An 18,988-nucleotide genomic window follows, 5' to 3' on the forward strand; every position below is an offset into this window, starting at 1 on the left:
TAGATGGCGTGGCCGACTTCATAAATTTAACGGCGCAAACAACGTTGGTCAGAACTTCAGCGCCGGAAATATAAATATCCAAAACGAATAACCACATGAAACGTTCAACCATTCGATATAATTAAAACGGAGTGATTTTACGATACACAATTTTCTTTTTTATACATTTTCCAATGAAAAGAAATGTTGGTTTAGAGCTCATTAAGATTAACCCTCAACTATTCACATATTTACAAATTTTTTATATATTCATCCAAGAATAGTCGTCCTTTGTTTTTTGAAGCGTGAGTGATAGCATGGGGAGCATTTTGCCGCATATATTTAAAACTACTTCGCAACTTTAAATTATTTTTTAAGGACAGAACGAAACATACACTGGGCGACTACTATCATTTATTAAAAATTTTGTAGTTTTAGACACAAATAACAAAACGCTCATAGTGCAAGAATTAGATCTTTTATGTATGTGTGGAGTTATTCAATAAATTTCATTAATTTCAATATAGATTTCACTACTACCAAACCTCCAGTCGAATTAACAATAACTGAAAATTGACGGAGAAAATGCTTTGCCAAATGCAAACAAACATATTGAATATGAATAAAAACAATGCAACATAGGAACATAATTTACGTATACTATTCTCTGTTTGAAGTTCAATGACCAAATTTGTGTGATTCAACAAGCGCGCAGCTTATTATTATGGCCTCTATTATGAGTTAGATTCGATCTTCGATATTCCTTGGTTGTCGAAGATCGAAAATCGAATGTCAATTTGGTATTATGAGCGGAGCAACTCTATCGAAATTTTCGTTGTTTACCGAATTTAGAGTCGAATGCAATTTTGCTTTCGATTGTGTAGCGTATTGTGGGAAAATTAGTTAAAATGTAAGTTGTTTGCGATTATTTATTGTTTTATAGTAACCAAATAATAAATATATACTAATTTTTATAATTTTACGCAGGTCGAAAGTCGTGAGTACCAAACAGCAATTAGAAAGGCTAGTTGCATTAATGGAAGAGAATCCACAATTCGCAAAAGGGATTTGCACCAAAGTTCAAGCAGCAAAAAAATGGAAGGAATTTACAACGGAGCTGAATTGTTTGGGACCACCAGTTAGAACGGCAGCAAAATGGAGTAATGGTTTTTTTTTGTGATGTTTATAGAAATACATTTTTATTTTCCCTTGGCAGGTATGGGCTGAAATACGTAGAGGAACTGAAATACATATTTTTTTCGAATGACGAATAATTGAATAAAGAAAATTTAAAACAGAAACAGTGGCGTAAAGGTCTCTATTTAATACTTTTTAGATTTTTCTATAATATTCTAAGAATTTCATTTCTTATGTTTTCTGCTTCTCCGTTATTTGACTCCACTTAAATATCTTCAGCATCATCGTTGGGGGTCTCTTTAAAATATTTGGAATGGATTTGGCTCGGGTGCACTGCTGCAACTGGTTTTCTGTACTGGACAGTAAACGCCTCTTTAGATAATCTAAAGTTCTTTAAAAATCTGTAAGGAAATTCTGTAACATTAAGTACGTCAACACATTTTGAAAATTCTAAACTTACTCAGTGGAAGCCATTTCTAGGGGGTTGGATGCGCCCCTAACTGTTTTCTACTTCTAGCTAATTCCACTAATCTTTTATTGTCCGATGAATCGTCGAACCACAACTCCGTTGTACTCATTTTCACGAAAAATACTTTTTCTAACTTTTAAAAATGTTGTTAGCAAAGAATTTCAACACAATCGGTTGTTCTTTTATTTTGATTTGCTGCATCAGCTGAGAAAAAAATATGTTTTGTAAATGCGTCGAGCGATCGAAATTCACAGTAGTCCTATTCTTCAACTAATGAGCACCATAATACCAAATGAAAATTCGTTCGATCAGTATTTTCGACAACAGTCGAAGATCGAATGTTGCTCATAATAAGGGCCATAGTTTAAATAAAAGATGCCTATATATAGCACATCAGCATTAAGATTTTGGGAAAAGATAGTCAAATAATCGATCTCGTCGACTTAGTTGTATTTTATAGTATGACTCGTATTTTAGCAATCGTCGGAAACGTGTTTCGAGCAAACCGAAAGTATTTTCCCCTAAAACAAGTAGATGTGAATGCCGCTGGTTAAGACTTTTTTGAATTTTTTTCCGCTCTTGCAAAAATAGATGATCTTCTAATAAGTAAATATCTAAGAACTTTTTGTGTGAATCAGAGATAAACTTCATGTTGAATGAGGTTTTTAAGTTTTAAACTAATTAGCTCTTGAGAAACGCCGATTTTTGTTTAAAATATGGTTTTCTTGAAAATTTGTATTCAGAGACCCTTCATTTTCTATTAATGTATCATCTTGCATGCTGTCATCCTCTAAACAGCAAATTTTGTATAAATACAATACATCCACATATAATTGTTTTAAGGATTGAGTTTTTGTCTGTATTTTCCTTGAAATGAAGTTATCGTCAGAATTTTGTTTTAAGTATCCTGAATGAATTTTCGACAACGATTTTCGTAGAAGAATGTAATAAACTGTACACCTCTCTTCTTCTTCGTACTATCAAAACAGTAGATTTATATCAATGCTGCCACTACCAATAAAAATTAACCGGATTGTTTTCATGGGAATTGATCGGGATTCTTAACCGGATAAACCAAAGAAACCCGTTACTTGATTTAATATTTGTTGAACAGGGATCCCAATTGATTTGCGAATTATAGACAATTTTCGATGAGCGTTTTTTTTTTTTTGCTGTAAAATACCGGAATGACTTTACCCAACCAACCTTGTCTTTTGTCCCTGGAGTATCTCTATGCAGCTGCGTTGCTCCAAACACTTTTATTCAGAGCTGACAGCGAACCTAATCCTGAATAATATTTCTGCAACTCCTTTGAATTCCTTATTACAAAGCCATTTTAACCATCATGCTTATGTAAATTTAGAACTTTGACTCAATTCACAAATTCTAATTCGTTTTTTTTTTCCTTTGCGATCAGCTGTTTTTCTCACTTGCAAATTCTTACAAGTAAAAATTTATCCAGTCAAAACTTGTCACTTTCCCTCAAAATGAAACGACACCTTGCCCTCGCACTTTCCCCTACTTTGCAATTTTTTTGGATACATAAACACCAAAACATGATAATTTGTAATTGTTAATTGTTACAAATAATTTGCTTCATGAACAGATCTAATGTGTGCTCTTTTTAGTAAAACCATATGACTCAAACATAAATATATTGCTTTTTTTAATTATGTTTTATTTCATATTAAATGAGCTTGTTTTTGGACCACCCTTATGTATGTATTTTATATACTAAGAATACAAAAACTTAGATCTTCTTGGCAAGAATCTTGGTACTTCAAATGGCAATATGTTTATTTAATCTTTGAGTTGTATTTAGTTTTACTGACTAATATTCGAAATCATACATACATACACACAAACATATGTATATAGATTTAATAAGGTACATATAGTACCTGTGCATGTATACCTGGAATAGGTTTATGTATAGATGTGTATTTCTTGAATTTAAAGAGTATATGTATGTAGACACATACCGACATATATATGTAAATATATACAAAGTAATGTAGTATTTAGTAAACAACAAAAAATTAAACAGGTCACTTTCAAACATTTAAACTACAAATGCACAGTTTTGTTGTAGTCTTTGTAAATTATCTGCAGAGAAGATCGTATTATTGCATCGCTCTGCTCCAAAAAGCCTTCTAAATGAGCCCACAAGAACCAAAAAACTAATATATAAAACGTGTATGTGGTTATGCGATCTAAAATATATAATCTGCGCAACACCCTCTTCGCTTTCGGAATTGTCTCTTCATTTTCGCCAAGTATGTACGTTCTCATACCGATTATGTAGCCTCGTATGTATTGCTCCCAATTCACTTGACCTACGGATGTGTCAAACAACTCCTGATCTGTTTGGTTTAGGTTATCACTTAAGCGTTGGAAATTCTCGTTGCGAAAATCCCAGTCCTTAGTGGTGTAGTACTGCAATAGTTTAAGTCCCGTTGATATCTTATTTTGTATATGCACCATACTAAAAAATAAAGACGGCAAAGTGCCATAATTGTAGATTTTAGTCAATAAAAATATGCTATGAATAACTTACAAAGGTTTTCGTCCAACAATTAGTAATAAAAAATCGATGATGTATGCCGGAAGATAATGAAATAAAATCACGCAGAATAGATGATGATAATAGCTCTTTTTGATCGATCCATCTGGAAACCATAATGCATAACTGAGCGGGAATTCGTAGAAAAATCTTTTTCCAGTCTCGATGCTTTCACCCCAAGAAAATAAGGCTTTCTTCGAAATGCAAAGATTACAAAATTCTATAGAGCCTTTTTCCTTTGATTTGCTACGTTTGTAACCCGCTACTATCATGCCATTAATAGCTTTATCCACTGGTATGACTGTCGATGAGTATTCAGGATTGCAATGCATTGAGCGAATAATACCGCGTGCTGCTCCAATCATTAAACCGGTGGGTCCGTTAACGCCCTCTATCCAACCGGGCAGAGGTTCCTTGATTGCTGCGGTGACTGAAGTGGATATTAAGTATAAATTCTTCCTTATTAGCACGTTTTAATTATTTTAATATAATGTATACATATATATGTATATATATACATTCATATATATATACATAACATATATACATTCATATATATATACATAATACCTATGTTTAAGAAGCTTAGGTGAAACGATATTTTTAATATGAAACTGTTATGTTACTGGCTAACATTTTCAATTCAAATCTGCATTCAAATTCTCCATGCAATTCATTCTTGTACACACCTATGAGTTTTACACGTATTAAATATTTCAATATTGACTTTTACGAATTGTTGTCAGTATTATTTTTGCTCTATAAAAACCTTTTGTGAAATATCTCAGGAAATTTAATAAAAGTTTAGCCGTAATCCGTAAGTGACCTTGTCCTATATTTCAAAATAATGTCGAGCCTATGTCTTGTATACTTTACAAGGTGGCGCAAAATTAATAATCCAATTTTGTTTTTGAATAACTTTTTTTGCTAAATAATAAAATATTTTTTTGCTAAATGATTTTGAGTGATGGAAATCTCTATTTTGACCTTTACGCGTTCCATTGCTTGTCTGTTTATATACTGCAGCTGACGCAACACGCAATTCGCACACACGCAAAAATTATATTGTAAATCTTTCTTTAGGGGGATTAATTTTGCGCTATCTGGTATAACAGAACAACTTTTGGACATAGTAAATCCCAAGTGAAACCATAGTTAGGTCCATACTTTCACATCAACGGTCATAATTTAAAGCAACGGAAAATGACAACAAAAAATTGTCTAAGAAGCCTAGAAACCGAAGAAATTTCTAAACTAGTAAGGAAACTAGTGGGGAAAGGAAGATGGGCATAGTTATTAACCTATTTCGCCTATTTTAAATATCAGTTAGAGACAAACGTCCTCATAAAGGGCAGTAATGTGCAATTTGAATATTCCAAAAGGATTCAAATCGGGAATCCTTCTAGCGATGAAAACTAAGAATTGTCTTATTCTTCGGTTACCTACAATAAATCAACTTTGCCAAAATCTTTTTTAGTTTTTTCTTAGTTTTTAGTTTCCTTAATTTTACGCCGGTCCAAGAACTTTTGCGGTAGACTTTGTACTCGTATAACACCCAGGCAACGTAGTGGAGAGTACTATGGTATATATTTCAATTTGTTCACTGTAGTATACTTATTAGGCCGGGTCGATTTGTGGGGAGGCAAAAAATCGCCCATTGCTCTGTGAAAATCATATTCTAGGGATCAAAATAAGAAACTTTACCGAAGGAACCATACCTCTAAAACGAATTCTGATGTTCCACAATTTGTGTCGAACTTTTTAGTTTCTTTTCTCATGTAAAGGCCAAAAATGGTGATATTTTGAAATGATTGTATGGGGAACGCCCCAGGGGAGTTCCAGGAGGTGTGCCACTGGCATGGGTGGATCGGCCGTCCAAAGTTAGTGGGGTTCGGTCATACATTTGGACTCGATTGGAGCACTCTAAATGGGTTAAAGTGGGATTTTTCGTTCAACCCAAATTGGGGGACATCAGAATTCGTTTTAGAGGTATGGTTCCTTCGGCAAAGTTTCTTATTTTGATCCCTAAAATACGATTTTCACAGAGCAATGAGCGATTTTTAAATCGACCCGCCCTAATACTTATATATTGAAACATTATTTTAGAGATCTAAGGCAAAGCGGAGAAATTCTTACCAATTGACGGTCGAGTAATAATTATAGGTAAGTTTTTTCCATATCGACATATCAGGTCCTCAGTAAGTGCTTTGCTGTAGGCGTAGGTGTTCGGAAGTCCATTAAGCAGTCTAACATTCAATGAAAATAAAAATCAAATTATATACTTAGAGTTAACATCTCAATAATAGGTACTATATTTAGGGTTAGTTATGAAGTGAGGGATGTGATGTTTTTAAAATTTATTCCTGGCTTAGTAAAAAATGTTGAAAATTGTCAAAAATAACAAATCGTGATCAGTGATTTCCGGCCAGAAAAAATCGTTTATTATGACTCTGTGGTGATTACCGTTGACCGAAATGGCGTTACCAGCAGCATTTTCAAAGAAAAATGAGTCAATGATGCAATTGTCCGAAATTTGCAAAAAACTTTCACTCTTTGAGGATATATTCAGTTCTCAACGATGAGAGTGCGCTTCGTCAGATCAAAAAATGATTTTGATTACCACATTACAATTATTGGAATCCTAAGCGACTAATTTTATTCCGCTAAGTTCTGATACTAATTTTCTGCCAAAAAAGCTCTTCAATACTCTTGACTCGTCCGATCAGAGGAATACTAAGGGCTGCAAATTCGCTTCCATAGCTGTTACCATCCCCCATCATTGATGAAAAACGCTTTCCAAGCATGCATTTTTTTAGGTCTGGAAATAAATGGAAGTCGCCAGACGCCAAATCTGTTGGCTTAATTAAAAATATTTTTTTTTCTTTTGAAAGCTTAGTCTTTTTTTACGAGTTTTTTCAGAATTCAGAATTGATTTTTTCCACAAACAAAATTTCTTTCGCATCCCAAAAAACTGATGCTAACGCCTTTTTGGCCGATTTCTGAACACGAACTCGTTTCGGAGCCGAGGAACTAGGTTCACACAACTCTTTAACCTCTTGTTCTGATTTAGGATAAAGTATGATACTCAAAATCCACTTTATTCATTCGAAAATGCTCTAAATGCTTCTGAGAAAGTCGTATTCGGATATGTTTTTGTTCCATTGTCAGCGAATGCGGCACCCATTGTGCACACAGCTTTCTGAAACCCAATACTTCAGTCAAAATATTGCTTACACTATCAATGTCAATCGGCGTTCTACTAAATCTCTTTCAGTCACTCGACGATTCTCCAATACTATATTCTTTTTTTCTCTACGATTTCTGGTGTTGTTGCGGTTTTTGAACGTCCTTGACGTGCACCGTCACGTTTAAATTCAGCAACCCGCCTTTCTGCTGTACTAATTGATGGCGAAAAGTCCTTATACACTTTTAACATTCGTTCATAAATTTCCGTTGCTTTTAAACCTTCCAAAATAAAAATTCAATCACCGCACGATACTTGATTTCTTCCATTGTAGGAAATACTGTGAGGCGTCGGTACTAAATGGCTTGTAAACAAATGTTGCATTGACAAATTTACATATGTACGTTCATATGAAGAGAGTACCAACATAACAAAAACAATTTAGGTTGTTAGCAACGTCCTCTCTTATAGAATCGAAACTTATTGAACAACCTAGTACGTACCTAGCCGTATTCACGCGCATCAGAACTAATATTCGAAACAGCTGTTTGCCACTAACGCCTGAAACGCCTGAAAAAAGTAGAAAATTCGGTTACATTCAGGTGTTTCGGGTGTTTCCAACTTGGCTTGTGGAGGTGTTTTCATATATAGTATTCTAAAGTGGCAGTTATATATCTTCTGAGACATACGCGGCGTATGCGGAAACGCCTGAAAGGACTGGTATCGAGTTATAGTTTAGGGCTTGCTCCTAAGCGCAGTATCATAGTGCTACTGCAAGAACGAATCCTACATTTTAGTTTGATATTTATTCAAATTGATACTTCCACACGACTTTTTTGCTATCTTCAATCGTAAATACTACTACAACTACGTGTAAATACTACGATTACGTACGAATCAATATAATTATACGCATATTACACTGAATTTCTGACACTTTTTTAACGAGAAATAGATCTTAAAAATGATATGGAACGAATAGGGAATCAATGTTTTTTTGTGTCTGATTGTGGTTTGTATTCATACCTTGGTGTTATTTCCTTCAAATCTTCATCATTCATTTCTTCCACCATTTTTATTACATCGTAAGGATTTTGTGGCGCTGGATAGGCACGTTCCTCCAGAACGCTTTCATTACACTGACAATATGACGTAGATACGTGTATGATAACTTTGAGGTTTGCCATTGTTTCTGCTAACTGGAGTACCTTCAATGTACCGGCAACATTCATTCGCACCATTGGTCGAAGTGGCTGGTCAAATCTTACATTAGCAGCACAATGAAATATCACTTCAACATTCGATACCAATTCGTTGGTGTCATTTGCGCTCAAGCCCAGGCCATAATCCATCACATCACCTTTGACAACTTGGATCTTATTCACGATATCAGGATTTTCCTTCAACACTTTGTTAAAAATCTGCAATAATATTGTGTAAGAGTAGTTAGTTAGTAAGTACGCACACACATATACAAACATATAAGTATTTATTATTATAAATATTCTATTGGGTTTGCACGAAAGTACCAGTAGTTGACCCATTTTATTTGTTTTTGGACACTCAAATATGGGCGTACATATATCTGTAACAAACAAGGTAAGAATTATAAAGGATTCCAACGATTTAAATAAATCTCTTTATAATACCAATATTCATAACATGGAATTGAGCATTAAATCAAATCGCAAACCCCTGCCATCTCTTTATATAACAGTCAAGCGCGAAGCGTCAAATTTATTTGTTGAGTTTTTTAAATCTATTTTTGTTGACGAAGAACTTGATCAGCCGTGTGACTTTTCCTCCGACCCAGATTACGCCTTGAACTTCGGAGATCTAATATATGCCTTTTTCCTGAGGATATTAGTAATGCTTTATTTAAACTGAAATCTTCCTTTTCTGGACTTTAAGCAGTTTTGATAAAAAATTGTCCCCTGAAAGTAATACTCAACAAAATGAAATCTATACCATTGAAGCTCCCTTGCATAACGCCCTTCTTTAAGAGTAGCAATAAAAATGACGTTAGAAATTATGGGCCTATGTAAAATTATCGACTATTTCCACAGTTGTTGAACGCGCAGTCAATGCAAAATTCAGCTTTGCGGTTAAATTTTTAGCATACAATCTGGCTGTTTTTAGTGAATACTGCATTGATTCTTTTTCGGCTGATTTTCAGGTCGACTGTACTTTTCCTTCCACAAGGTTTCTTATAGAGTCTTAAAAAGTAGCTTATTTTGGCTTTGATTCTGTTTTTCTGCAGTGGATAAATTGATCTTATTTGGGCAATATACATTCTGTTGTAACAATTTATGGTATTTCATCTACCCCTCCCTGCCCCCTCTGGTTTTCCGCAAGGAAGAATCTTGAGACCTCTCTTATTTGCCTTATTTATTGATGATATCAAACGTTTTTTTTCTCATTTGCTAAATTATTGCTTTATGCTTATAACCATAAAAACTTCTTAGTGGTAAAGACTTAATAGGTTGGCATTAATCTTCAAGCTAATATTGATAGACTTTACTTGTGCTGCCGGGTATCACGTCTTTTGCTGAACTTGTCCGCGTGCTTTCAAATGTCTTACTCGAAAATATTGAACATTGTGCGTACTAAGTACAGTAACTCGTCTTGCGTCCTTCAGTGTATTAAATAAAAAAGAAATAATTGGCGCGTACACTTCTGTTAGGTGTTTGGCCGAGCTCCTCCTCCTATTTGTGGTGTGCGTCTTGGTGTTGTTCCACAAATGGAGGGACCTACAGTTTCAAGCCGACTCCGAACGGCAGATATTTTTATGAGGAGCTTTTTCATGGCAGAAATACGCTCGGAGGTTTGCCATTGCCTGCCGAGGGGCGACCGCTATTAGAAAAATGTTTTTATTAATTTTGCTTTCACCGAGATTCGAACCAACGACCTCTCAGTGAATTCCGAATGGTGATCACGCACCAACCCATTCGGCTACGGCGACCGCCCTTCAGTGTATTAGTGACATTAAATACCTCGTACTCATACTTATACATCATTTGTTAGGTCCCATTTAGAAAATGCTGTTCTTATTTGGATATCATATAGTTAGCATGCTATCAATAGAATCGAAAGTGTGCAAAAAATGTTTCTCAAATATATCTGAACTTTATTGAACCCATATCATCATATTTTTCTCGTCTCATACTTATAAGTATCAAGTCCTTAGAAATTTGTAGGTCTATACTGTATCTGGCCTTTACTCATAATATTATTACTGGAGTCAGTGAGTGTCCCTACTTGCCTGAAAGGATTCAATTAAATGTTCCTCAGCGATCATTTAGAAACCTCTATCAACAGTATGGAGACATTTTTAAAACTAAGTATGCCAGTCATTCTCCATTACTCGCGCTAACATGAATGATAATAATGATGTTGTTCGTGGTTGGTTGTTCGCTTTCAAAAGTTGCTCTCTTAAGTCTTTTGAATTCTTTATTAGAGTTGTTTTTAAATATAAACAATTGGCTTTAGTATGGCATAATTCTGTCATGGCACTATTCTGTCACCGCAATTAATTTAAGGCATCGATGTGGTGACATACAAACAAAAATATGTACATACGCAGGTACAGTACACACGTACATATGTACAAATGCTCATGCAAGTAGAAACAATGTTGGGCATTGAAAAAATTAAGCACATCACTTCAGTTTTGAAATATTTACAGTTGACAAAATGTGTTCATATGCGATATTATATAGTAGCAAACAAATTATTTCGGTATTGTCTATTGCATTCTGAGGGCCATGGTTTAATTAAAGTAATCATTGGTTAATATTGTACAATTGGTTACATACATATGTAGGTATGTACATAAGTGCTTATTCATTTTAAGTTTGTCGCTTATTTGATGATTTACAAGTTGATTGATGGCCACTAATTGTTTGTAGAAGCTTTGGAAAATTTAAGTCACCAAAAATGTAAAGATGTGAATACAGGGTGATGCAAATGTAAGTTTATTTAATAATCACACCTCCACCGAAATCGTGATCCAGGTGGAGAAATATTGCAAACTTACTTTAAATGCAAGCACTATGTTGCCCGAATACTACAGTAGTTGCAGTTGAAAAGAAGTTTTGGCCAAAATGAAGCGTCTACCTCTCCTACTATGCCTACTATGCAGGGCTATGATTTGATCGATATTATTCAGACAATCTTGAGTGAGCCCTTAAAACGAAAATACGAGTTGCTGCACCAACGCGAAATTATATTTGACTCACAAACTGGCAACTGTATTTTTTAACATGCGAATATTTCTGTGTTAGTCCAGTCGAAATAGATTGCGCGCTTGGTTTGTGTATTATGCGAGTTTTTCGCAGAGTGACTCTGCTTATAGCTCCGATATCATTCGCTCAAGGGAACTCATCATGGCGACATGTTTACCAAGGGTGGTTCCAATCATGAGAGAACGTTGGAATCGTTGTGTAGAGTTAGTGGAAGACTATTGTAAAGGTCCTTGTGGCTCTTTGTTCCTCCTTGGAACCATTGGAAATAATAATAATTATAAAAGTCGATAACTGAATGTTCGTAACTTAATTTGCTTGTATTTTATTGACTAATTCCCGGACCTAAATTAAGGCGTCAGGGGTAGTCAGAATTTTCAAAAAATTTGATTTTTTTTAATTTTCTTAAAGTATAATACCATAAAAATGTTGTGTGAACATTTGGGGTGAATCCGACAAATACTTTTCGAGTTATTCAACAATCAACAAAGGGTGCTCGGGCGCTCCGGAGCGTTCGCAAAACTTTAAATGCATTTTTCTCAAAACTATGTTTTTTGAACTGTTGATCATTGTAACTTAAAAACCGCTTGGTAGATTTCAATAAAATTTATACTGCTTTTGAAAAACATAAAAAACTCGTGCCTGATCGAAGGATTTTTTTTTTCAAAAATTTCGATTTTTTTAAACAATTAATTGTAGGTTTTTTCTCGAAAATCTGAAAATTTTTTCCTGAGTCTACCATATTGTTAATTTTGAAAAAACCAAAAAAAGTTTCGATCAGGCACAAGATTATCTATTAACGAAACTAGTTTCTCTTGACCGATTGATTTTAGATGAATTACTAAGGACTTGTGATGATCACCGCAAGGGACTTCTGGAGAAACGGGCTTCACACAAACAGCGATAAGTTTTACAATTATTAATTGAAATTTTGCTAAAGTCAAGTCGAAACATGATGTATTAATGCTATGTTTTTATTTTTGTAAAATAAAGTAATTGGCTAACAAACAAAAAAAGACATTGAAAAACATAATTTTTTCTGGCCTGTAACTACCCCTAACCCCTTAACAAATCTTTTGGTCCAAGCCATTCATGATATAAAGTCAGAGAATGTCTATTGGTTTTGTACGTTACGCTAAGGTGAGGCAATCTGAGGCACCTATATAAATGAAATCATATGCCAAAATAGGGAATACTTGCTTTTGTTGTAAAACTTGTATTTGGACTAGCCTTAATGTATGTAAATACATATGTATGTATGCAGGCTATTTGTGAAGCTGTGAGGCTTTGTTTAAAGGAAAAGCGAAATATAACAGTTTTCATTTGAAAAAGAGCAAAAACACTCTCGTTTTGTGTGTAAACTTATGGGGCTGTCACAATTGGTCCTTTACGTCCGTTGCGGCAACGCATTTCAGTGAGCGGACGTGTAAAACGTAACGTGGTGTCACAATGAAAGTATTGCCGCATATAAACAAAAAAAAAACAACCATACATATCCTTGTGGTGAAAGCAGATATCATATTTCGTTGTATATAAATAGGTTTTTGTTGAAAATTAATGCTTATTGAAGCGAAAGAGGGTTTTAATAAAATTTATAGGAGTCGTAGATGGTGGGTGTCACTATAGCTTCGGAATCGTGACGCACATTCATTTTTCAGCACAATTTATATTAGTTAAGTCTAGCATTTTCTCTACTCTTTCAAGCTTTTATCGAAAAGGCTAGGGTGCATTTGAATTGACTTAAATCATTCAAATTTCAATTCAATACCATTTCTTTCTGCATTTAATTTGATATAATAAAAAGCACCATCGATAACAATTTGCGCGCTACAAAATTTTTCTTCTTTATACAGGTGTCATTTTCGCCGCACTTGCTGTACGACAAAAGTAGAAAGTTGCTAGTTTTCGTGCATTCCGGCATAGCGTACGACACGTATGTTGTGACGCCTTCGACTCAAATACATATAATCAATTTTGCTGCCAATTAAACTCGTTGTCAAGCCCATTGTGACTGGCCTATTGCTTTGACTTGCATCCTTTGCTGTAGCCGAGCTCCTCCTTCGATTTGAGGAGGGGCGACCGCTATTAGAAAAAGTATTTTCTTTAATTTTGGTGATTTGTGCCGGAGTGGGTTTCGAATCCTGACATTACCGAATGATAGTCACATACCTTCCCATTTGGCTACGGTGGCCGATGCAATATTTGTGCTTGCAATACTTAACGAATATCCAATTTCTTTACAAAATTCCTAAAAATTAAAAATATTTGTCTACTTAAAACATAAGAAATTTAAATTTGTATGCCCAAGGGACTATGCAAAATATGTATGTGAGCCACTGTATATATAATGTATGTAGGTATGCATGCACATATATCTAACAAATGATTTAATACTCTACACTGTAATAAGCTTTTTATGAATGAATATTAACTTCCGCTTTCAATATGGTGTAGTTGGTGTTAAACTGGCACTTGCGCACTCAAGTGGATAAATGCTAGCTTTCATCAATCCAACAGTTAATTGTGAAATAATTAAACAAGTAATAATAGTTGTTCTATTTACAGGTTTTTTCATAGTCATTTCATAAATATTATTACATGATTGAATCTATCTGTATATACTTACATACATACAGCGCATGCAGACTTGTCATTTTTTTATGAGTAGCCATTGAGTTGTTGTGAGTTTTATACACGCGCATTTATGCCCAAGTGTGTTATAATTTTCATCACACAACGGCTGTATGTAAAAGTATAAAGGAATCGAGAAAAATAGGTTCATACAAGTTGGCGCAAAATTAATCATAGAATTTTGTTTTTGCAAATCTTTTTTGCTAAATAGAAAAAAAATATTTTCAGGGATGGAAATCTTTATTTTGACCTTTACGCGCTGCATTCCTTGTCTGTATATTGGAGTTTATAGTGCACAAGTGTCAAATACAATTAACGTACGACGCCATATATAAAAATTTTACATCTTCCGATAGGGTGATTAATTTTGCGGCACCTCGTATATCCATACCCAAATACTCAGAATGATGAGAGGAGGTGGTTTAGCCACAATAACGCTGTGCACAACAATTCGACAAACAATTTATATACCGGGTGTTGAGCTGACCGTATGGCGTCAATGTTGGCTTGAATATTGCAATAAATCGATTTTTAAGCGCGCTATATGGCAAGTTGCGCCGTGCTGTTAAAACCAAAAGTCAAAAATTCAGTCAGTATGGCCTGATAGCGCTCGCCATTCGCAGTAACGGCAGCTTTTTCCTCATTTCGAAAGAAATAAGGACCGGTGATGCCGCCAGTTCTCTATAAATTTCGCAAACAGATTTTTTGTATTTGTTTTAATTTATTTATTTCCATAATTTTATTTATTTATTTTAATTAATTTATTTTTTTAATTTATTTAATTTTTTTTCTAAGTAAATTTATTAAATTTGGAAGCGTTGTTTTGGCGCTAAACGATTCATGGTGACTTGCCAAGCCTTAGTGAACAGAAATGTGAAAACACAGTTTACCATTCTCAGCAGTCAAGCCTTAGCTATCGATATCGATAGCTCTCATACAACTTAAAAAAACACCCGATTCATATTTCAATGAAACTTGGTATACATAGGTATTACTTTTTGTCCAAAGCAGTTAGGTTGTTGTTGTAATATCAATTCATTAGCAGGGGTTTATTGGTTATAGAAAAAATATTTAATATATTAAAAAAGTATGCATAAGAATTTTATTTATTAAAGTTTTCTGAAGTGAAATATTGCTATTTTATCAAAAAATACTTGTTTTTAACGATTTTATAGCAAATTTGTGAAAAAATATATGTTCCACATGTAAATAATTGCGAAACTTCTAAGCTCTGGCTGCACTAATAAATATTTACCGATTTCAAAATAAAAAAAAGGTCTATTTTTTATACATTCTTTAATTCTGAAGGGCGGGAGTTCGAGAATTCCAAAAAAAAAAATTATTATCCTGTGCATTTTAGACAACCTTAATGTTATGATCCCTCGGCAGTTAATGGTAAACCTCTGAGTGTGTTTCTGCCATGAAAAAGCTTCTCATATAAAACCATTTGCAGTTCGGAGTCGGTTTAAAACCGTAGGCCCATAAGTAATTATTTTGAGATTTTGCAGCTTAAACAAGCATTTAGATCACCTTTATCATAAAAATAACTTTTACTTACCACGCATTTAAGAAATTGATCCTTGCGTGCCAAAGGGTCAACACCTTTCTTTGATCTGATCAGCAGATAAATCCTGTTGACACCTGAGCAACTGCGCAACAACTTCTCCACTAACACTTTTCCCATAAATCCTGTGGCGCCGGTTATAAGTACATTTTTACCGGAATACCATTGGGCTATTTCTGAGTTCTCGCATTCGTCCACGGTAGTAAGGAGGTCCATTGTATAGAGTGATTTTCCTGCATAAAAACAATAATAAAAATAAAACCAATTAAAATATTTAGAAATATTAAAAAGGGGCCATTTGTATAAATATGTGCGTTTGTGTAACTTGTATTAAGTGGCAATACAGATGTGATTGAACCGTTATTTATTTTCGCATATATGTAGTGCAATTTTCAACCCTTTCGCATTACGGTTCGAAATGCGCGATGCACTCGAAATACCTTGCGTCGGCAAGATGTAAGACTTTTACTTTTTGTTCTAATGAAAGTTATTTATTTTCCTCAGACTTTAACAAAAAAATGATTTATTGCGGATTATTCCGTTCTTGGTGATAAGAGAGTGGTTTTGTTCACACGGTCTATTTCGCTCTTTGTGACCAGAGAGAGTTTTTGTTCGCGGGTTATTCCGTCGAATGATGCAACAGGGTTAAGCATATTTTTTTTTTAATTGCTATGTTGATTTAATTTTTTCAGCTTGTTGGTTACTTGGCGTTTAGATGGATTACAATTTTACAAAGTTTTTTTTTTTTAAATATCAATACGTTCGCAATTTTTACTAATCCATTCACAATTCTCTCATTGTCTATGATTTTTCAAAGAAGTAAATTTGGCAAATGGTTTGACGTAACTGGCCGACTTGGCGACGCTTCATTGCAATTCGCGAAAGAAATCAAAGGCGCGAAATTCAGAGAAAATTATTTTAATGTGGAGATTTTGGTAAGTGTTATTAAAATATTTTTGTATTCTACTCGTATATTTCACTCAAATCTAAATTCAAAAAAATTGATGTAGGTAGTAGCAAAAAATTTTACGAAACGAGATGTTTAATTTTCGTCCTGTGTCGACCACCTTGAGCTACTTAATAAATCCGTGATATTCTCTTGGAAAATTTACTTTTTATTTCAGAGAAATTTTAAAGAAAAAGTACTTAAAAGCTTAGAAATGAAAACTTTTGCAAAAAAAAGTTAGTATCGCATGGGCAAAAGAGGGCGTTAAATTTGTTCATGTCGCAAAAGACAAAATGAAAAGAAAAGATTGGATGAAATTCTGCAGTACTTCATCGAAACCAAGCAAAAAATGTGCGTGTATCACGAGGTCCGGCCAGATCGGAAGAGGGAGAAGTTGTCTAGTGATGCTCTTCCGATGCCTATCGAAATTTTTCATTGTTGGAATGAGCCCAAGCCCATCCTTTGATTGACGCTTCTATACAAGATTAGATTAGATTAGATTTGTAGGGGGGTTGGACAAGTCTAAGCACTCAGTCAGGAGACCATTGCACTACACCCGGATAGATTTCAGCAGAAAGAATAGAGAGATAGTAAAGATAAAATGTGGGTGGTAAGACGGAAAAATTAGTTTGATGTCACACTTCCACAAATCATTTGCATTCATTGATCAATCTTAAGAGATCCGGAAGCGAAAGAGTATGAACTTTATCCATACTCAGTATATCGCAATCCAATATCCTAAGTCTGATTCTGGAAAACGCCGGACAGCTGCAGAGAAAATGGTCTGCAGTGTCGTCATCCTCAAGACAGGTTAGGCATATCGGGCTGTCGACGACCCCCATGGCTGACCACAGTCGTTGTGCCCTGTGATTACACCCACCAGTACTCTCAGGTCCTTTCTGCTATTTTAAGAGAAGGGTCGCTATATTCCTGTTTGGTTTTTTCGCAAAGTATTTGGCTACTCTGCACGAGTTCAATCTAGACCAACATCCTCTATGGGTAGACCTCATGAAGTCGTCAATCCATTGTTGAATCGATGCAGAATTGACACCTAGAAAGGGTTCAGAGCGTAGTGGCATACTTAAGGCTCTGCAAGCCAGTTAGCCAGTTTATCAGCTAACTCGTTCCCTGTAATACCACAATGTCCAGGCACCCACATAAGACTAACTTTGTTGTGTTTTGCCACACTGTTCAGTTTTGTCTTACATTCACCGACTAACTTTGAAGAAAAGCGTGGGTTAGCAAAAGCTTTTGGTGCAGCTTGACTGCCACTACAAATTCCAATACTGCTACCCCACCACTTTTTCTCAATTAGCCAGTATGCCATGTTCTATACAAACAGAGCAAATAATTTTTTTAAACGAATTTTGATTTAGATCATATAACGTCCTGTATTTCACCTAGAAAAAGAATTAACCCATCTTAAGGAGCGTCTTGTGAAACTGGATAAATTTAAACCCAAAGTCAGTCAAATACCTTCTGAGAAGCAGATTAAAAAGTTGAAAGACACAACCAAAATAATTCATTTGGCTTGGGACAACAAGGCAATATCCAAAATCCGTACATGGATTAACATAAAATGAGAATGGAAAAATAACTTCTCTTTTTATTTGTTCATTTCCATTGTTAACACCCTGTAACCTACAACTGAAAGGTGTAAACCAAAAATTCCAAAAGAATTTTTTTAGTGCGAAATGACAACGAACATAAACCTTAAATTACTTGATCGATACTTTACACGAGATGTCAATCCATATACCAATGGATTTGTTAAGGGGTGTCTTTTATATGTCGGGATTTGGCAACCCTGGTATTGCAATCTGGCAACTGACAACTGTATCGCAAAGTTTGACATTTTTTGGCTTTTACGTACTCAGAACGTTTTGAAATACCAGCGCTATTTGTGGTGTTTACAGTAACTTAAAAGATTCATCTCGGTCCAAAAATGGAATTAAATCGTGAACATTTTCGTGCGATTATTTTTTACAACTTTCGACGTGGACTAACTCTGCAACATTGCATGGATGAACTTAATTCATTTTTTGGCGATGAAGCTCCATCAAGGACCAGTGTTTATCGATGGTATGGTGAATTCAATCGTGGTCGTAGTTCACTCCAAGACGAATTTCGTGAAGGTCGCCCAAAATCAGTTGTTGTTCCGAAAACCATTGATGCTGTGCGCGAACTGATATTGCAAGATCGTCATGTGACCTATCGTGAGATTGAGACAATCTTAGGCATTAGTGGGACCAGCATACATTCAATATTGCATAA

The 18,988-nt window shown here is 34.8% G+C and overlaps 1 protein-coding gene across 1 annotated transcript; it reads right to left on the reverse strand.

Annotated features, from left to right (window-relative positions):
* Positions 1-3,342: 3,342 nt before the first annotated feature.
* LOC129250320 (putative fatty acyl-CoA reductase CG5065) lies at positions 3,343-15,984 on the reverse strand. The gene is made up of 5 exons (XM_054889954.1): positions 15,763-15,984; positions 8,359-8,753; positions 6,285-6,394; positions 4,143-4,578; positions 3,343-4,070 (listed from the first exon to the last, which is right to left on the reverse strand). The coding sequence occupies exons 1-5, from the start codon at positions 15,982-15,984 to the stop codon at positions 3,653-3,655; spliced, it is 1,581 nt and encodes a 526-aa protein (XP_054745929.1). The 3' UTR covers positions 3,343-3,652.
* Positions 15,985-18,988: the final 3,004 nt, after the last annotated feature.

Source organism: Anastrepha obliqua, chromosome 1, assembly GCF_027943255.1.
Source record: "Anastrepha obliqua isolate idAnaObli1 chromosome 1, idAnaObli1_1.0, whole genome shotgun sequence".
Taxonomy (NCBI): domain Eukaryota; kingdom Metazoa; phylum Arthropoda; class Insecta; order Diptera; family Tephritidae; genus Anastrepha; species Anastrepha obliqua.